This window comes from Rhinolophus ferrumequinum, chromosome 17, assembly GCF_004115265.2.
Source record: "Rhinolophus ferrumequinum isolate MPI-CBG mRhiFer1 chromosome 17, mRhiFer1_v1.p, whole genome shotgun sequence".
In the NCBI taxonomy this organism is placed as follows: Eukaryota; Metazoa; Chordata; class Mammalia; order Chiroptera; family Rhinolophidae; genus Rhinolophus; species Rhinolophus ferrumequinum.
Window position 1 is genome coordinate 36,251,382 of NC_046300.1, and position 21,693 is coordinate 36,273,074.

At 34.6% G+C, this 21,693-nt stretch overlaps 1 protein-coding gene and 1 pseudogene across 1 annotated transcript in view; one reads left to right on the forward strand and one right to left on the reverse strand.

Annotated features, from left to right (window-relative positions):
- Window positions 1–14,514, reverse strand: part of STAG1 (stromal antigen 1) — a 260,872-nt gene extending 246,358 nt beyond the window's left edge. The window contains 2 exon segments of the mRNA XM_033131991.1: window positions 6,498–6,600; window positions 14,461–14,514. Of these exon segments, the coding sequence (XP_032987882.1) occupies window positions 6,498–6,600; window positions 14,461–14,489 (132 nt within the window). The 5' untranslated portion in view covers window positions 14,490–14,514.
- Window positions 11,193–11,858, forward strand: LOC117036776 (proteasome maturation protein-like; annotated as a pseudogene).
- Window positions 14,515–21,693: the final 7,179 nt, after the last annotated feature.

The window sequence follows — 21,693 nt, forward strand, 5'->3', positions numbered from 1 at the left end:
TTACCCATTTCTTTTAACTTACTAGAAAACATTAAATTGCACATGGTGGCTCACATCACATTTCTCCTAGCCAATGCTACTCTATTCTAAACAGTATGCACATAATTATAGTAATCCTAATAATACAAACCTAATCCCATCACTTCCCTGCTTATTTAATCTCTGATAGTCAACAACCTTCACAACCAGCAAATTAAAGTCTAAACTCATTGTCATGGCAAGTAAGGCTATCAATTACCACGTGTTCAGTCCTCTACCACACTGGATCCATCTTTGGAGGCCACAATCCTGCTATACTGATCAATTTAAAGTTGCCTGAAAATATAATTTCATACATTCATCCTCTTTAACTGGACTCTAAATCCTGACTTCTCCTAACAAGTCTTGTTTGTCTGCTCATTCTTTGGAGTAATAGGCATCTCCCTAGTAGTGTGTACATGTATGAGTGTATGCATGCAAGCATTTGTGTATGAAGAGGGGAGGAGGAAAATGTTCTTTTTCTTTACTGAATAGGTAATACATTTACATGGCTCAAAATTCAAAAGATAATTAAAGTTTACTGTGAACATTACCCACCCCTGCCCTCAAGCCACAATCCTCTTTCCTAAGAGGCAACCAATATTATTCATCCCTATATGTCCTTCCAGAGACACTTAAACACATTAATACAAATAAATGCATAAAAAATATATTAAAGACATAAATAAATGGAAACCCATCCCATGTACATGAATTGGAAGACTTATTATTGTTAACATGTCAATACCACCCAAAGTGATCAACAGATTCTATGCAATCTCTACTGAAATCCCAATGACCCTTTTTTTTGCAGAAACAGAAAAGGCCATTCTAAAATTCACACAGAATCTCAATAACCAAAACAATCTTGAATAAAAAACAATGCTGGAAGATGCACACTTCCTAACTTCAAAACTTACTACAAAACTATAATAATCAAAACAGTGTGGTGCTGACACGAAGGCAAACATAAAGACTTATGGAATGGAACAGAGAGCCCAGAAATATGATTGAATTATTTTTGACAAGCGTGCCAACACCATTAATGGGGAAGGAGTAAAAAAGGCAACCCACAGAAGGGGCGAATATATTTGTAAATCATATATCTGATAAGGGATCAATATCCAAAATAAGTAAAGAACTCTTAAAACTCAACAACAAAACAAACAACAGATTCAAAAATGGGTAAAAGCTGAATAGACATTTCTCCAAAGACAGACAAATGGCCAATAAGCACATGAAAAGATGCTCAATATCACTAATCAATAGTGAAATACAAATAAAAACTACAGTGAGATGCCACATCACACCTATTATGATGGCTATTGTCAAAAAAAGAGAAAAGAAGTCTTGGCAAGGATTTGGAGAAACTAGAACTGTTGTGTCCGATGGGAAGATAAAATGGTACAGCCATTATGGATAAATGTGCAGCAGTTCCTCGTAATAGTAAAAATAGAATTATCACATGATCTAACATTACCTATCTGGGTATACATCCAAAAGAACTGAAAGTAGGGTCTCAAAAAGGTATCTGTACAATCATATTCATAGCAACATTATTCACAACAGCTGAAAATTGGAAGCAACACTTAGATGGACAAGCAAATGTGCTATACACATACACTGGGAATATTATTCAACTTAAAAGGAAGGAAATTCTGACATAAGCTACAACATGGATGAAACTTGAGGATATTATGCTAAGTGAAATAAGCGAGTCACAAAAAGATAAATATTGTAAGGTTACATTTATATGAGGTATGTAGTGAAAATCATAGAGACAGAAAGTACAATGCTCGCTGCCAGAGACTAGGGAGAGGAAGAATCAGGAGTTATTGTTTAACAGGTATAAAGCTTCAGTATTAAAAGATGACGATGAGGATGAAGATGCATGGTGGTGATGATTGCACAGTACTGTGAACATATTTACCACCACTCAACTGTACACTTAAAATGTTTAAGTTGGTTAAATCTTATGTGTATTTCACTAGAATAAAAAAAAAATTAGAAAAAACCCAAATGCCTATATATTTCTATGTATCTATCATATTTATGTTACTTATGCACAGTTCTACACCCCTCTATATCTACTATTAACATATTTTGTCGTCAATCCATAGTAAGACCTAGAGAATGTCTTGATTCTTTGCTAAAAGCTGCAGTATTCCACTGCATAGATGTACATTAATTTATTTAGCCATTAACCTGTTGATGGACATTTATTTTATTTTGAATCTTTTACTATTACATGTAATACTACAACAAATAAGCCTCCATGTGTAGGAATGTTTGTGTGTGTAAAGGGGATGTAAAACATAATTCTCAACCTGGGAGCCTTTTAGCATTGGTTATAAACAGCGCAAAAAAGATAGAAACATAAAAATCCATTTGATTTTATCTAGGATTTATGTATATTTTATCCCCATTATCAGAAGAGTGATTTTCCTAGTACAGATCCAGACATTAATATACAGTAAAGATGCAGAAAGGCAAACCAGAAAGCTAACGTTCAGGAAGACTGTCCCTAATAAAAGAGTAAGAAAGAGGGAAGATCATAGTAAAACATGATACACTCAATCTTTAGCTTATACCCAAAGGATACAATTTTGCAGTCCTGAGAATAATTACTCTCTCAACACATATAAGTATGCTTATCCCACTTAAATCACATGTTTGGGGGGCATGGGGATAGGCAGAGATGTAGAGGGGACCAGAAAATTAAGAATTGTGACAGTTATTTCAAAGAGTAATAATATACATACATAACTCTTTAATTACTTGTGACTTGCCATGCTCCCTCCCATATACTTTTCTGGCCACATAGGTCAGGCCACCTATAGATGTAATTCCACTCTTGGACAGGATCCAAGGTGCTCTCAAAGGAAAGAAATGGATGATGTTCTATTTCTATTTCAAACTTGTTTGGTTGGTCCAGTTCTGAGGTCATCCGATCTTAAGAACTGAGTCTTTGCCTTAATTCGCAGGATAATAATGCCTGAGTGATCTAGCCCGTAATTCAGTTCCTCCTGAGGTATAGTCCTGTCCTACCATTATCAGTTTACCCCAGGGATTGAAGTCCTATCCTTGAATCCCAGGCCATTACACTGGGCCCCACAACAGGCTGCCAGACCACATTCACACTAGCTCTAGCATAGATTGAGCACAGCATAGATCTTTAAATGCTTACTGATCATGAGTTTGGAGTCCAGGCTGAAGACATAAATCTAAGTTACATAACCTGAGACATGGTATTTAAAGTCAAGAGATTGGATGTAATCACCAAGGTAGTGCGTGTAGACAGAAAATGATGTCCACTATTTGTTAATGCAATCATGGGGTTAGCATAAACATGATATAGTGTTTGTTTAGATATCATTGATTATTTGGGTAGAGAGCTATAACAATAATATGTATAAATGAGAACAACTGCAAAATAAGGGTGATTTGATAAGAAACAAAAGTCTCTGAAATAATAGTATACCAAAGAGAAATACCGAAAATGAGATGTCCCATAAGAACTTAGCAATAAGGAAAACAATACTGCCCATAACAGAAAGTGCTTATACTATGTTTTCATTTGACTGAGTAAATGAATAAAACCAGAGACCCATGAAGTCCTCTTAAAAAGCATCAACAGTATTAAAATAGTTAAACAAAGGGTATATCAATCGAAACTTGGAAATTGTTCAAAATGGAGCCAGTTGATAGAAAATATCCAAACAATGTGCAGAACAGGTACTAAAGCATAACTCATATCTGATCATTCTGACAATTATACCTCTCAATATTAATTAGTAGCCTGTTATTTTGGCATTCTTAAGAGAAAGAGTTTGGGAGTTAGGGTCTTTTACTATTACAAATAATACTACAACAAATAAATCTGTGGAAAATTACCACTTTTTGTTTTTGTTTTCTACTCTGTAAACTGCATGTAAGACCTATTTCATAGTACTGGTGTGAGGATGAAGTGACATAAAAAGTATTAGCTCAGTGCCAGAGAAAGCCAGAGAAGTGGTGTTGTTTCAAAGATCAAGACTCGAGGCTGGGTCAGGTGGAAGTACAGACAAATTAATGAATGTGAAAATGTGGACTAAAGTCTAACACAAGTCTCTAGAATGCTCCTTTCCTATCCTGGGCAACATTTTTTCCAATTCTTATAAACATGGGATGAACATACAAAGGCTTTCTTAAAGGAGACAGCATTTAATATGAACCTTGGTAAGAAAGCAACAAAGGAACAAGTCAAACAAAGAAACAAAAGATCATAGACACAGACAATAGTTTAGTGGTTACCAGAGGATAAGGGGGGAAGAGGGTGGTAAATGAGGGTCAACGGGATCACATATATGATGATGGAAGGAGAACTGACTCTGGGTGGGGAACACACAATGTGGTATATAGATGATGTATTACAGAAATGTACACTTGAAACCTATGTAACTTAACTAACCAATGTCACCCCAATAAACTTTAATTTAAAAAAAAAAGTTTTCAACTGGAGAACAAACTTGAGTAAGCTCTCATATAGGCAGTTCATTCCCCTACCCTCAAGCAAGTTTAGTCTTATTTCCAATTTTGTATCTATAACCCATGAATAAATCTTGAGAAAGAAATGCATTTGCCTGTAGTCTCAGAAAAATTATATAGCAATAAGGGGAACTAGAATCGTCTCCAGTTTCTTCTAACTGCAACTCTCACTTTTCCCAAAATGTTTCTGTAAGAAATACTGTACTACCAAATTAGGAAGCCTTAGGTTGGTACAAAAGTAATTGCGGGTTAAAAGGTTAAAAATAACTGCAAGAAGCGCGATTGCTTTTCCACCAACCTAATATTATAAAGAGTGATTATAATGCATGTCTTTTCCTCCACATTTTTTTCCCTTTAAATAAAAGTGGAGGATATAAGTATAGAGAAAATGGTAGAATCATCCTTCTATCCTTTTTTTCTTTTTTTAAGATTGCCCTGGAAAAGTAAAGGGTATGAAGTTTCACTGAAGCTGATTAAAATTTGTCACAAACAGATAAATATTGATGGAACAGCAGTAACATAAAAAAAGCCTTAAGTCACTACAAAGGACATATACATAACTGGTTAAATAACTATCAATTACAACAGGTAGATCCTATTTGCATCGTGATTCAAAACAACAAACTGTATTTTAAAAGTAATAATATTTATGAAATGATTATGAACTTTAAATTGGCTATTTAGTGATGTTAATGAAGATCGTTACTTTGGGATATACTAATGATATTAAAAAAGAGAAAGTAAGCCCCTATCTTTTAGACATACAATCTGAAATATTTACAGATGGAATGATGTCTAGAATGACCTTTAAAATAACACGAAAAGGAAAAAAGAGGTAGAGAGGTAAAACAAGATTGACCATAACTTGGTAACTGCTTGTAGCTGAGTAATGGTTACATGAAGAGTTCATTATACTATTATGACTCCTATAAAAAAAAGGCTGAAATATTCCATTAAGAACTTCTATAAAATAGAAAAAAGATTGCTAACAGCAAATCACATCATAACAGTTGAGTATAGAATAGTACAAGCTTTGGGGGCAGGTGGATGGCTCAGCTGGTTAGAGTACGAGTTCTTAACAGGGTTGCCATTTCAATTCCCACATGGGCCAGTGAGCTGCACCCTCCACAACTAGACTGAAGACAACTAGCTGCCGCTGAGCTGCCAGAGGGGTGGCCAGATGGCTGAGCTGGTTAGAGGGCGAGCTCTAAACAACAAGGATGCCGGTTCAATTCCTGCATGGGATGATGCGCTGCGCCTCCTGACACTAAGATTGAAAACAGTGACTGGACCTGGAGATGAGCTGCGCACTGCACTAGTTTGAAGGACAACGACTTGGAGCTGATGGGCCCTGGAAAAACACACTGTTCCCCAATATACCCATATTAAAAAAAAGAAGAAGAATACACTGATCCCCAATATTCCCCAATTAAAAAAAAAGAATAATACAAGCTGTAACTCCTTGGCACATTCAAAGTATTGTCTCTGAGAGGTTATGCTGCCTTAAATTAAATGACTGCTGTATTCAGCATACATAAAGATAACCCTCAAAGTAAGAAACTTAGAGCTCTTCTAAAATTTCCCATATCATGTATCACTGAGACTATATTCTGAGACTGGCCCCAAATCCCAAACTAATACTATCAAAGTGCACACTTAGGAGCTCATAAGAAATCAGAGTTGCATCTAAAAAGCAGGGAATTCATAACTAACTACACCTCATGCCATGTTCATCAGCTCTATGCTTTCACATGGACCACCATAGATTTACAACAGGAGCATGGAGAGCAAGAAAGATACTATAATCAATATCCTTTTACTGATCGTGGCCAAGCCAATTTATGAAGCAAAAGTTCTAAGAATCTTTAACGTGTCACAAAAATTAAAAGAAAAAGTATTAACAGTACTAGAATTAACCATCATAGGAACAAAGAAGACAGCATAATACATACTGGAGGACGGCCAGGACGACCCCTTTTTCTTTTTCCTTTGACCTCTGTTTCTTCAAGTTCACTGCCAGCATCAGAATGAGCAGTAGTTTCATTAGTTGAATCCCTAGAAAATGTGATATATTTTAGTGAGAAAATTAATTCATAAATACAATGAAGTCTTGTTCCACTACTTTCCTTACCTCCTGTTATACGGCCAATTAGAAAGTGGTTTATACTTCTACTTTAGCAAATCAAAAAATGTTATATACCCTGTCTAATATCACATAACACTGAGTGAAATGATTCTCCCATTGAGAGAAATAAAGAGGAGGAAATGACTGTGGAGATGGCAGCTGCTGTACAAAATGTAAGTGTAAAATACAACTCAAAAAGACTAATTCTTTAATATGAAAAGAAATGTTTAGGAGGAACTTTATCCATTTTATAAAATATTGAAAGTCAGTGATGTGCTGGTAAATGTTTAACACCTGGCTCTTCAAAAAAAACATGCACATGAGTTATTAGAAATGTTACTGATATAAAAAATGTGTGGCACATAATTTATACAATAAAATATAATAGTTTTTATTGTAAATTCCATATAGCTCACTGATTCATATAAAATGATTTTGATAATTTTGCCAAAATCTTGTATCCATAGATAACCTAACGTTGCAACTGATGAACAAAATAGTTTTGACATGAAAGATGGTTGACACCTTTGTTCACTTTAACAAACAGAATGCAAGTGAAACGACAAAGACATCTGTTGGAACTTAACTCATTGTTCAATGGTGTGAGCAACTCTTTACTGAATTGGATAATAGTTCTCAAATGCTGAAAAATACTTCCTTAATTATTTGTGCTAACATAATGTAATGGCTATAGACCTGATCCACTTTTAATCTGCGTTATTAACAATTTCTCCAACACCTTACAACTGACAAAACAATAAGCTGAGCCCTGATTTGCAATGTTGGTGATTTTCATAATGTAAATATTCCCACCACAGCCAATTTCAAACTACTAAAGTGACATCACCAAACAGAGCAGTAGAGTACACCACTAAAAAGTATTTCCACCATACAGTTACAATAGGTGTCAATAAAAACCTCAAGAGCAGAAAATAACGTAATGAGGAAGTGATGAATTTTGGATACTTATTACTTTTATTTTTCGTATGATTTATTTAAGTTTGTATAATTAAACTTTTCATAATGGCTATGTTGTACTTAATTTGGGTCACAAAATTCCTGGAAATTTAACACTCATCTCTCCAGGCCAGTATAAGCTGGCTCCAGCATGGCATTGAAAAGGTATAGATAGCATGAACAAGAACTTCACTAAATTCTATAACTATATATTATCATTAGACCTAACCATGTGTAACTCAAGATTTTTAAGTTCATGTGTAACATGTTTCTTTGAATGCTACCTCAAATTCACCAAATACCACATGTAAAATTAAGTCCGATACCAACTTATTTCTAGCCCTCTGCTCATGGCAATAACACTTAACCAATTTATTAAGTTAATACATGTGTGTGCTTTAAGTTTTTATAAAATTTATTACTGTCTTAATAAATTATCCTGTCTTACTCGAATTATTAGAATCACATCAATCATTTTCTTGTGTTGTCAGCTAACAAATTCCAGAGTTGTCATCAGTATAATAATTCTATCTCCCATTCTTTCCATGATTATTACCATAATCACCACTCCCTGAATTAATCTCATCTCCCTGCTTCTACTAATTCCCTTGTCCAATTCATTCTACACACTGCTACCACTATCATTCTTAAGTCACTTTACCTCCCTGCTTGCAAATTTTCAAGGGTAATCTATTATCTGAAACTATAAATAATATTTATCTAGTTCAGAGATCAGCAAACATTTTTTTAAAGGGCGACACAGTTCATATTTTAGTCTTGGAGGGGGTCTTAAGATCTCTATAGCTACTAATGAACTCTGGCACCATAGCATGTGCGCGGCCAGAGACAATACATAAATGAATGGATATGGCTGTTGTCCAACATTTATAAAAACAGGCATCTGAGTCACTAGCAGTAATTTGTCAATCCCTGATCTAGTTGATTTTACTCATCTCTACTAAAGAATAAATCATACTGCTTTTTCTCTTCACTACAGTTAAAATAGACTATGTTTAGCATATACTGTGTGCTAGTTCATATACACTATCTGTAATAACCAGGTACAAAAACCCTGTAAGAAAACATATTATTGTCCCAATTTTCCCGACAAGGAAACAGAAAGATCTTCTCCATAGTCACACACCTAGAAAGTGGGAAAGTCCACTTTGATATCAAGGTAAATTTGAGTTCTCTAGCTCTACGTCAAGACACCAGAACGTAAATATTATGTTTTGTATTTCTCTTGTGTAACAGAATCCACTAGGGCATCTGATGCTTACAGAAATCTCTAGGCAACTACAGGAGCAGGTTGGTTCAAGCATGTAATATGTGGGTCATTAGTGCAACTAATTTATCCTTGAACAAGAGTTTAGTGACAAAAGAAAAAAGTACAACTGCTTTTCTAATTCTGCCAACTGCAGCCAGTTTAAAAGGTGACAGCAATTACCAACAAATAACTAATACATTCCAATTAGTATACATGATTGTTTATTAGAACATACAATACATAAATTTGTTTTTTAATGTCAAGTAAAGACAAAAATATAAGAGTTTCACTTCATCACATCCTAACTCTGAATTCCAATTTGCAAAAAAACATTACAAGTTTGCTCAATACCTTTCCACAAATATTTATGTTTTTACATATATACATAAATACAAAACAATATCTATTATTTCAATTTAAAATATTTTTAATTAACAGGAATTTTCCATACAAATAAATACCATGTTTCCCCAAAAATAAGACCCAGCCGAACAATCAACTCTAATGCATCTTACAGAGAAAAAATTAATATAAGACCCGGTCTTATTTTACTATAAGACACGGTCCTATTTCACTGTAATATAAGACTGGGTCTTCTATAAAACGGGGTAGAATATAATATAATATAATATACCAGGTTTAATGTAATAAATATAATGTAATAAATATAATAAATATGATATAATATAAAATCAGGTCTTATATTAATTTTTGGTCCAAAAGATGCATTAGAGCTGACTGTCCAGCTAGGTCTTATTTTCAGGGAAACATTGTAAGATTCTTGAATGGTACTCCACAATATGTATGAAATTTATTTAACTGCTTTCCTGTTGAGCACTTACATTGCCTCTATCTTTGCACTATTTACAAACAGATCTGAAACAACTGTCCTTGGACATTAACTCTTATTACATATCAACAAATGTGGATAGACACAGTAGAATGCAGGTTGTCAAAGGATATGAAAAGTCAAACTTTGACCAATTGCTCTATACAAACCCTATAAATGGCTAATGTTCACATTTATAAGACTCCTGGACATTAATTAAGAGAATGGAAGAATCAGATCAACTCTTATAAAAATGATTTCTTTGTTCCCTAAAACTCTAAATTCTGTCTTTCCCTCTCCATTGCCACTGTAATCACTTTAGTTCAAGTTGTCATCATCATTGGCCTGGATATTGCAATGTCTTCCTCATAATGTCTTTTTGCTTCTACCACTGCCCCTTCCAATCTACTCACTATAATGCACTAAGAGTGATTTTCTAAGTATATGTCTTATGCCTTCCCCATGCTTAAAATCCTACAGTGGCTTCCTATAGCTCCTAGAAAGAAAAGCTCAAATTCTTAATATGATTTTAGCAGGTTCCTGTATGACATAGCCCCACCCTATTCACAAACTTTATTTCATGCCACTCTCTATCCCCAACACTCAAAAAATAAAAACAGCTTTATTTCAGTCCCTCAAACATACCATGATTCTTTCTTGTTCGGGATCTTTGCACATGCCATTCCTTCAGTCTGAAATTAACACCTTGATCCTTTCTTCTTCCCCCAAAAGACTCCTTCCACTTCAGACTAAGCTCAACTATCTCTTCCTGAGAAAAGTAGACTAAATCAAGGTATGTGTTAAAATTTTCATAAAATCTTCTAATTTACCTTCATAGCACCAAAGACAGTTTAGAGCTATATATTTGTAATTATTTGATTAATACCTATATAATCTTCATGGCAACAAGAACTGAGTCTCTTCTACATGTTCTTTCTTCCTAGAACCTAAGATACTTTCTGATACAATACATGGTGGAATACATAAATATATGGTAATTGATAATATTTGATAATGACTAATAGTAAACAGTACAAATTCATTGGTAATTCTAATATCTAAGTAAGCCAAGAATTAATGAGGTCACTCACTACAGTGACCTTTCTAGTATCTGCATTACAAAAATCAATATTGAATTAAACATTAAGAATCGCTAGATCGAAAGATTTGTTTGTTTTTGAGGAGACCTTAGTGATTAATTTCTAGTACATGAACTTCACTTTACAAATGATAGAAACTGAAGTTTACAAATACTAAGAGACATATGAGGTAGGACAATTAAGCTTGCAAACTCATCCTAGAAAAGTGCTACATACCTCACTGCTGAATATCACTATGGTCACCTTCCAAGTAATACCCTTGGGGAGTTATACATCTATGACAACGCTCAGTCCACCCTTCAAAGCAATTTGGGGCTGGGCCGACTGACGGTAACTGGGCTGAGAGACTGTTCGCAGAGTGGGTTGAAGATGAATGCCAGAGGACTTGGATCTCAACTAAAGGACTATTCCTGTTACTGAACTTTCAGCAAGTGGACCTTTTGAAAGTCATGATCTTCTTCGAAAAGGTTTTTCTTGTGTGAAAAATGAACTCTTGCCCAGTCATCCTCTTGAATTATCAGAAAAAAATTTCCAGCTCAACCAAGATAAAATGAATTTTTCCACACTGAGAAACATCCAGGGTCTGTTTGCTCCACTCAAGTTGCAAATGGAATTCAAGGCAGTGCAGCAGGTTCAGCGTCTTCCATTTCTTCCGAGCTCAAACCTTTCACTGGATATTTTGAGGGGTAATGATGAGACTATTGGATTTGAAGATATTCTTAATGACCCGTCACAAAGTGAACTAATGGGAGAACCAAACTTGATGGTGGAATATAAACTCGGTTTACTGTAATGCAGTATGCTGTCCGTGAAAACAGAGGGGCTACATCTTGTTTATAGTCGTCTTTTTACTATAATTTTATGTACACAACACATGAGGATTGTTGCCTAAATAATATCTGATCATTTGAAAGTATTTGGTTCTTCGGTTTATGGCCATGCGACAGTTGAAAACACTAGAGATGATTTTAAAACTCCTGGTTTATATTAAAACAATAGCCTATGTCTTTAAAAAAATTGTTTTGAATGAATATTACAAAATCGTCTTCAGGTTCCAGTTCAACCTGTTTTCTGGGTAGTCCATACATTTAATTTTGAATAAAAATTATCGGTATTTGAGTCTCCAGCCTTCACAGTAGCATATTTCAGAGTAAACATCTGTAATTGATTTCACTGGCAACACTTCAATTTAGGTATAAAATCAGATATTTGTGTTTTACCTTGTTTCAGTAGTGCTCATAAGAGTAATATTTGCTTTATTGAACTTACTTTAGAATTATAGCCTATTTTTTGCTTCTTTCAAGTGGAAAAGCATAAGTTTAGAGGTTTTGATTTGGGTCTTGTCTTTACAGTGAAAATTAAATAAAGTAACGAGCAGATGTCAATTAAAAAAAAAAAAGCAATTTGGGAACTCTTCTTCTACAATGGCCATCAGAGCTATTGTCGTATTACCCCTTGATGTCCTGAATATCATCAAAATCTGTTCCTTTCAATATTTCCTTTATTTTTAGGTAAAGAAAGAAGTCATTGGGGGCCAGATCAGGTGAGTAGGGAAGGTGTTCCAATAAAGTTATTTGTTTAATGGCTAAAAACTCCCTCAGAGACAGTGCTGTGTGAGCTGGTGCATTGTCACGATTCAAGAGCCATGAATTGTTGGCGAAAAGTTCAGGTCGATTTAGTCTTTTTCATACAGACTTTTCAGCACTTCCAAATAGTAAACTTGGTTAACTGTTTGACCAGTTGGTACAAATTCATAATGAATGATTGCTCTGATATCAAAAAAGGTTAGCAATATCGTTGCAACAAGTTCGTGAACTTAATTGTCAGACTTTGTATGTTTCCCTTCCTCTACAATGCAAACACTAGATGGATGGATGGATAGATGGATGGATGGATGGATGGATGGATGGATGGATGGATGGATGGATAGATGGATGGATGGATGGATCAAAACAATATACATTGTTAATGCATACAGTAAAACCTTCAGAAAACTGTATGTCCTCAATAAATGCTAGCTAGATTTTAATTTAACCAAGAATACAATCTCTAGCTGGCAGACTGAAAACAAAGTTCATTTACCTACCTTCCAGATTACCACTAATCCCATAGTCATATTACATATTACAGGTTTACATTTTTATGAAAAGAACATTCAGTTACAAAACATTAAATACTATTATGTCAATACTATCTCTCTTTAGATAATTTATATAAAACCAATGTTTCATACTTAATCAAAGACATATTTACTAAGGCCTATATAATAACCAGCAGTGTTAGGAGTTAGCCATACAAAAACCAGGCACAAAGGTACACAGTTTAGGCAGAAACAATAAGAAAGGGTTATAAAATAAATACTACATTAACTATGATGCTACAAAGAAATCAAAGAGCCACTACAGGACCACAGAAGGGAACATACCCCAACTTGAGGGTAAGAGAAACTTTGCATGATACTTCAGCTAAGATGTAAAGGACAAGTGAGTTCTCCAGGTAAAGGCAGAGATATGTAGGCACTACTCTGTAGGCAGAGATATGTAGGCAGGATAAAGACAACCAAAAGTACCCCCCACCAAAAAAAAAAGAAAAGAAAAGAAAATACTATGTGGAGAACTCCAAACTCAATATTGTATACAAGTTAAGGACTAATAAAGAGGCTTGAGGTAAGTAACTAGAAAAAGCTTAAATTGTATCTCCTATATTTAGGGGAAAAGATGGCAAGTCTTAATGGTTTTTCACGCAAGCAAAGTAGTTTGCACAACGTTTTTGTCTTAGAGCTCCGGAGGAAAAACAGAAAGCCAGAGACCAACTGGAAGCCAACTACAGTGTCTTGGAAACGAAGTATATAAATGAACTGGGACAGTAAAAACATGTAACTGGGTAAACTGTTAATCACTTTCATTATACCTAAACTGTTACCATACAGGATCATAGTATGCAAATTCCTGACTTACATATTTATGAAACCTATAAAAAAAAGTATCAGCCATTACACTGATCACCTTTTGCAGAAAACCCAAAAATAAGACCCAATTCTAGGTCAGTTCTACAGCTCCAACAAACTTGATGAAATACCACCAGAAATGCCAACTGGTATGTCTTTCATATTACTTCCACAACCAGAATGGCTTGAGGATCTCTATCTCCGGGAAAACAAAGGGGAGGAGGGAGGTATGTTAGAGAAACTGTGTGATATAGAATAGGGGTCCACAAACTTTTTCTGTAAATGGCCAAACAAAATATATATACTTTGCAGTCAATCAACCTCTATCACAACTTGTAGCACAAGAGCAATCATAAACAATCCATAAAAGAACAAATGTGGGTTTGTTCCAGTAACATTTTATTTACAAAAACAGGTAGCATGCCAGATTTGGTCCATGGGTTATATAGTTTGCTGACCCCTGACATAAAACAGTAAGATTTTTCGTTCAATACCACACAGCATACTGACATTACAAAACCAAGGGCCATGAATGAATACGGTAATTATACACTTTAAAAGTTCTTTCAATTCAAACATATTGCCTGACTAGCAGAAAACATATTTGAGGTGTCTCATTAAAGAGACCATTTTGATATAAAAAAAGTATTACACACATTTTTTAAAAAATAAGAAAACTACAATACTTACTGTAACACTGGTAACTCTGAAGTAATCATTGCTGGAGAGGTCTTTCCACAATGGAGCAAAAGAAGCAAGTGCTGTACAACTCAAAACTTTAAAAATAACCTCAAAGGCAATCCTGTTAATAAAAAAAAAATGTCCAGCTTTATTGAGATATAACAAAACTAGAAGGTATTTCAAGTGTACAATGTGATTTTCTGACATACCTGTACATTCTGCAGGGCTCCCCCACCCCCGAGGTAGCATAACCATGACCTCAACATGTTTACTTTTTGGTAAGAACATTTAAGTTCTACTTTCTTAGCAAATTTCAATTATATAATACAGGGTTATCAACTATAGTCACCATGTTGTACATTAGGTCCTCAGACCCTATTCATCTATAACCAAAAGTTGGTGTGTTTGTACCAACCTCTATTTCCCCACCCACCAGTCCCTAGCAACCACTTTGTTACTGTTTCTATGAATACCACTTTTAAGATTCCACATGTAAGTGATGCCATTTGGTATTTGTCTTTCTCTGTCTGGCTTATTTCACTTAGCATGAAGTCCACCAGGTTCATCCACGTTATCAAATGACAGAATTTCTTTTCTTTCACACACAATGACTGTGTGTGTGTGTGTGTGTGTGTGTGTGTGAAAACACCAGGTTTTCTTTATTCATTCATCTGTTTACAGACACAAGTTATTTCCATACCTTAGCTATTTGTAAATAATGCTGCTATAAACGTGCGCGTATAGATATCTCTTTGGGATAATTATTTTGTTTCCTTTGGAAACATATCCAGAAATGGCATTGCTAAATCATATGTGGTAGTTTTACTTTCATTTGAGAAACCTCCATACTGCTTTCCAGAGAGACTGTACCAATTTACGTTCTTACCAACTGTGTACAAGGGTTTCCTTTTCTCCACATCCTCACAAGCATTTATCTGTTATGTTTTTGATAATGGATATCCTATCAGGTGTGAGGTGATAACTCAGTGTGCTTTTGATTTGCATTTCCCTGACGATTAGTGATGTTGAATAACTTTTCATGTACCTGTTGGTCATTTGCATGTCTTCTTTGGAAAAATGTCTATTTAGGTCCTTTGAAAAGAAAAATTATTTTAAAATAAAATTAATATTCCTGGCTTTAGCGACTGTAGTCAATCAATACTACCAGAAATCACACTCCTTGGTATTTACCCAAATGAACTGAAAACTTATGTCCATTCAAAAGCCTGCACAAAGATATTTATAGCAGCTGTCTTCAAAATTGCCAAATCATGGAAGCAAACAAGATGTCCTTCAGGAGGTACATGGATAAACCATGGTACATGCAGACAATGGAATGTTATTTGGCACCAAAAAGAAGTTATCAAGTTATGAAAAGACATGGAGGAAGCTCAAATGCATTTTACTAAGTAAAAGAAGCAAATCTGAAACTGTTGCAAACTGAATTATTCCAATTTCACAGCATTCTGGAAAACACAAGACTATGGAGACAATGAAAGGATGAATGGTTGGGGGTAGGTGGGATGACTAGTTGGGCACAGAGGATCTGTGAAACTAGGGCAGTGAAACTATTCTGTATACTACAATGGTGGATGTAGATACATATCGTACATTTGTTAAAAAGCCACAGAATGTACAACATCAAGAGTACACCCTAATGTAAACTATGAACTCTAGATGATTGTAACACATGTACCACTCTGGTGCAGGCAATTTGATAGTAGGGGAGGCTGTATGTATATGGGAGCAGGAGGTAGAGAAGGGATCTCTCTACCTTCTGATCAATTCTGTTGTGAACCTAAAACTTCCTTAAAAAATAAAAAGTCTATTTAAAAAAAAAGTAGCAGAGGAAGTGGGACAAAACAGAACATCCAAGACAAGCCATGATACAATACCAAATGGACTAACATAGGTACAATTGGAATTCCAAAAACAAAGAAAAAGTACAGAGCAGAATAAGTATTTGATGAGATAACAGAAAACTTTCCAAATATAATTTAAGATATTAAAACACAGATGGAAGATTAAGAGAATTCCCAAGCAGGACACTCTAAAATATAAATATTACTAAAGCCCAAAGTTAAAGAGAAAACTCAAAAGAGAGCTCAAGAAATAAAATTCCTCATGTGTAGGAAAAAAAAGATAAAAATTACATCATACCTTTTTGTTGGTAACTATGTAAACTGAAACACGTAGTATAACATCCTTTAAGTGCAGAGAGAGGAAAAAAGTGAACCCTGAATTACTATATATCCAATGACAACAATCTTTCAAAACCAAAGGAGTGATATCATGGAAAATGGAGGAGAAGCTCCAAGAATAAGCCCCTCAGTGAAGGAACTGTTAGGCTGGGGGGGGAAAAAAAGACAATATCAACTTTCACAGACATCTGGAATCTAATAAAAACAGCAAAGAAAGAAGTGCTTAACTAAGAAGGAGTCTGCTAAATTTTCTAAGAAAGCACCGCAGACATTTTGATTACCTGTCTACCATGTCCCCTCCCCCAGCTCCATGGTGCTCATAGGAAAGGCCGACCAAGTTCCTAGTGCAGCTTGCTGGTGCTAGTGCCAGAGAAAAACATGGATCTTCTTCTCAAATATTGTGGCTGTGTGTTCTGAATGGCTTCCCAGGTGTCATCTTTCAAAAGAACTGAAAAACATACATTGCAAGTAGCTGCCTGGGACAAGACACACTGGGTGCACAAACAGCAAACAATATGAAAATCCTCACAATAAGGAGGCTGAAGAGGAAGATACTGTAGGGAATATAAATGGCTACCGCATACACCAGGAAATCCAGAGTGCTACATGCAAGCCCACAACTGGATGCACACCTAGAAAGAGCAGAGAGGAGCACAGGCTCGCAACTCTAGCTGATCTTAGGGCTCTGTGCAATCACAAGGTGAAGATTAAGGCAGAGCTGTAGGCAGGTTAGCTAACCTTTGAAAGAATACTTCAGCTAAGCAACAGTATGCAAACACTAAGAGGTTACATTTTTTCCTTTTAACTCTCTTTGATTCAGGAACTCTGTAAAATCCCGGCAGATCACCAGGATAAAAAAATGTGTTACACACATGACAAGAATTAGTCTTTGCAAAAATGGTTTGGAAACGTCACTAAACACATGACTGCAGCCCTCAAGAGGTAACAACAGTTAAACCCTAGAAAGGAGAAAAGAATCAGCGTCCAGAGTTACCACATTATAATATTCAAAACGTCCAGTTTTTAAGAACAACAACAACAACAAAATCAAAAGGCATACAAAGAAACCAGAAAGTATGGTCCATTAACAAGCAAAACAGAATTTGACAGAAATCATCTCTGAGTAAGCCCAGACACCGGACTTAGGGTTCTAGAAGAAGAGAGACTTCCAGTAGATGGAAAGACGGAGAGAAGCAACATCTGTATCTATCATATAATAATGGCAGAAAATTTCCCAATTTTCATGAAATATAGACATCTACAAAGTCAAGGTCAACAAACTCCAAGGAGGATAAACTCAAAAGAGATTCACACGGACACAAATAATAATCAAACTATAAAGAGCCAAAGAAAATGAGAGAATCTTGAAAGAAGAAAAGATGAAATGGATTGTCACATACAAGTAATCCCTGTAAAACTAACAAGCCAATTTCTCATCTAAACCACATAAGCCAGAAGTCAGTAGGGTGGCATAGCTAACGCGTCGAAATAAAATTGTCAAGCAAGAATTCCATATCCAGCAAACTATCACTCAAACATGGCAAAGAAATTAAGACATTCCTAGAAAAACAAAAATTGAGGAAGACTGTTGATAGACCTACCCTACCCTACAATAAAATGCTAGAGAGTCATTCACCCAAAAATGAAAGCACTATAGACAGCAACTTAAAAGCCATATGAAGAATAAAGAACACGGGTAAAAGTAACTACACAGGTTAAACAGAGAAGCCAATATTAGCGTATTTTTGGTTTCCTATATGTTTGTGGTATTAGTCTTGTTTCCTATATGATTTAAAAGACAAACACATAAAACAACAATTATATACCTAGGTATGTTAAGGGATACACACTGCATAAAGATGTAATTTATCACAAGAACATAAGGGAAAGGGATGGAGATAGGAACAGAATTTTAAATTACCAAAACTGTTACTATCAATTCAAATGAGATTAGTATAAATTTAGGACATTAATTGTGATCACCATGGCAATTACTAAGAAAATAAATTTAAAATCTAGTCGGCCCATCGTATCTGCAGGTTTTGCATCCTTGGATTCAATCGTGGGTCGAAAACAGTATTTTCAATCTACAGTTGGGAATTCACAGGGGATCCTGGATCCAATCCCAAGGATACTGAGAAACTGCTCTATACAGAAAATGAAAACAGTTTACTAAAAAAAGAACAAGTGCAAAAGAAGACAAATGAGTTGTTGTCTTCTCAGTTGAAGCAACTGAGCAACAAAGAAAACATAAGACATAGAAGACAAATAATTAAATGGCAAAAGTCCTTCCTTATCAGTGATCACCTTAAATCGAATATACTAAATTCATTAGTTAAGAGACAGACTGACACAATGGATTTTTAAAAACTCATCCAATTATATGCCATCTACAAGAGATTCATTTTAGATTTAAAGACACAATTAGGTTCAAAATAACATGCAAAAAGATACTCTGTGCAAATATAATAGTAACCTAAAGAAAGCTGGAATACTTATGCTAATATTAGACAAAATAAATTTTAAGTCAAAACTTACAAGAGACAAAGAGGAATACATTGGTTTAAAATGGTTAATTCATCAGGAACTTGTAACAATCATAAAGATATATACACCAAACACCAGAGTCCCAAAATATACAAACGTTGACACAATTGAAAGGAGAAAGACAGTGTTACAATAATAGTGATTTCAATACACCACTTTCAATAAAACATAGAAGATCTAGACAGAAGATAAGTAAAGAAAAAGGACTTGAACAACACCATAAACACCTAGACCTAACACACATGTCTAGAACATTCTACCCAACAAGAGAATACACATTCTCCTCAAATATACATACAACATTCTCCAGGATAGCTGATTAGGCCCCAAATAAGTCTCAATACATTTTAAAAGACTGAAATCATACAAAGCATTTTCTTTGAGTGTAAAAATCATTAACAAGAGAAAAACTAGAAATTCACAAATATGTGGAAATTACACAAAAAAACTCTGAAATAACTAATGAGTCAAAAAAAATCATTAAGAGAAATTAGAATACTTTTAGATAAATGAAAACAAAACACTACATATGTATCAAAATTTATAAGATGCAGCAAAAGCAGTGTTCAGAGATATCTGGGAACACCTACATTTTTTCCAAAAAATACTTATATAGCTGTAAACATCTACATTTTTTAAAAAATAGAAATCTTAATTCAGTAACATAACTCTACACCTCAAGGAGTGAGAAAGAGAAGAGCAAACTAACTCTAAAGGCAGCCCAAAAAAGGGGCAATAATAGAAATTAGAATAGAACAAAACAGAGACTAGAAAAAGAAAAAATTGAGACCAGAAATTGGCTCTTTGAAAAGATCAACAAAATTGACAAGCTTTTAGATAGACTAAGTAAAAAAGAGAGAAGATGCAAATAACTTTAATCATAAATGAAGGTAGGAATATTACTATTGACCTTATAGAAATAAAAGGACTATAAGAGAACAGGATGGACAATCGTGTGCCAATAAATTCCACAACCTATATTAAATGGAAAACTTCTAGAAATGCACAAATTGCCAAAACTGGCTCAAGAAAAAAAACAGATATCTGAACAGACATGCAACATGTAAAGAGAATGAATCAAAAATCTCCCAACAATAAAATCCAGAACCTAACGACTTCACTGGTGATTTCTACAGACATTTAAAGAAATAACACAAATCTTTCTCAAATTGTTCCAAAAAAATACAAGGAAGAAAAGATTACATAACTCAGAATCTATGAGATGAGCATTTCTTTTTACAAAAGTCAGACAAAGACAATATAAGAAAACTACAGACCAATTTCCCTTATAAATATAATCACAAAATTCCTCAAAAAATACTAGCAAACAGAATCCAACTACATGTTAAATGTAATATATACCATGGGCAAGTGAAATTTATCCCAGGAATCCAAAAGTGGTTCAACATTAGGAAAATCAATGTAATGTGATACATTAATAGAAAGAAGGAAAAATTAACCACATGATCATCTCAAATTATGACAAAAAGCATTTGACAAAATCTCAAAGGACACCAAAGAGCCAAAACACTCTTTCATGATAAGAACATTCAAAAACCTAAGAATAGAAGGGAATTTTCTTAATATGATAAAGGGCATTCATGAAAAACACATAGGTAACTTTATACTCAATGGTGAAAGACTGAAATAAAAGCTTTCCCCTTAAAATCAGGAAAAAGACAATAATGTCCATTTTCACCATAGCTTTCAACAAAGTATTGTATGTTCCACTGAGAGCAATTAGGCAAAAAAGAGACATAAATTGCATCCAAATAGGAAAAGAAATAAAACTATATTCACAGATGACGTAATACTTTATATATAGAAAATTTCAAAGAATCAACAACATAACACTAGTAGAGAAATCTTGCAGGGTGCAAGATAACATACAAATATCAATTGTGCTTCTTTATTAGAACAAATTTATCAGTGCTAGAGGATACAAAATGGACACAAAGAAATCAATTGTTTTTGCACAGTAACAATAAATGAAAAATGAAATGAGGAAAATTCCATTTACAATAGCATCAAAAAGAACACAGTATTTAAAAATAACTTAATCAAAATGAAAGCCGTATATTGAAAACTACAAAACACTGCTGCAAGAAATGAAAGACACCAATAAATGGAAAGATCCTGTGTTCATGGATTGGAAGACTTATGGTTAAGATGTCAATACTATCCAAAACAATCTGATTCAATGTAATCACTATCAAAATCCCAATTATTTCTTTGCAGAAACAGAAAATTCCATCTGAAATTCTTGGAATCTCATGGAAGGGGCCCTTACAAGCCAAAACAACCTTGAAAAGGAGGACCAAAGTTGGAGATCTCACACTTCCTGATTTTAAAATTTACCACAAGGCAACAGTAATCAAAAGAGTGTGGTACTGGCATAAAGACAAACACATAGGCCAATGGAATAAAGAGCCTACAAATAAACCCTCACATATGTGATCAAATGAATTTTGACAAGGGTGTCAAGAGCATGCAC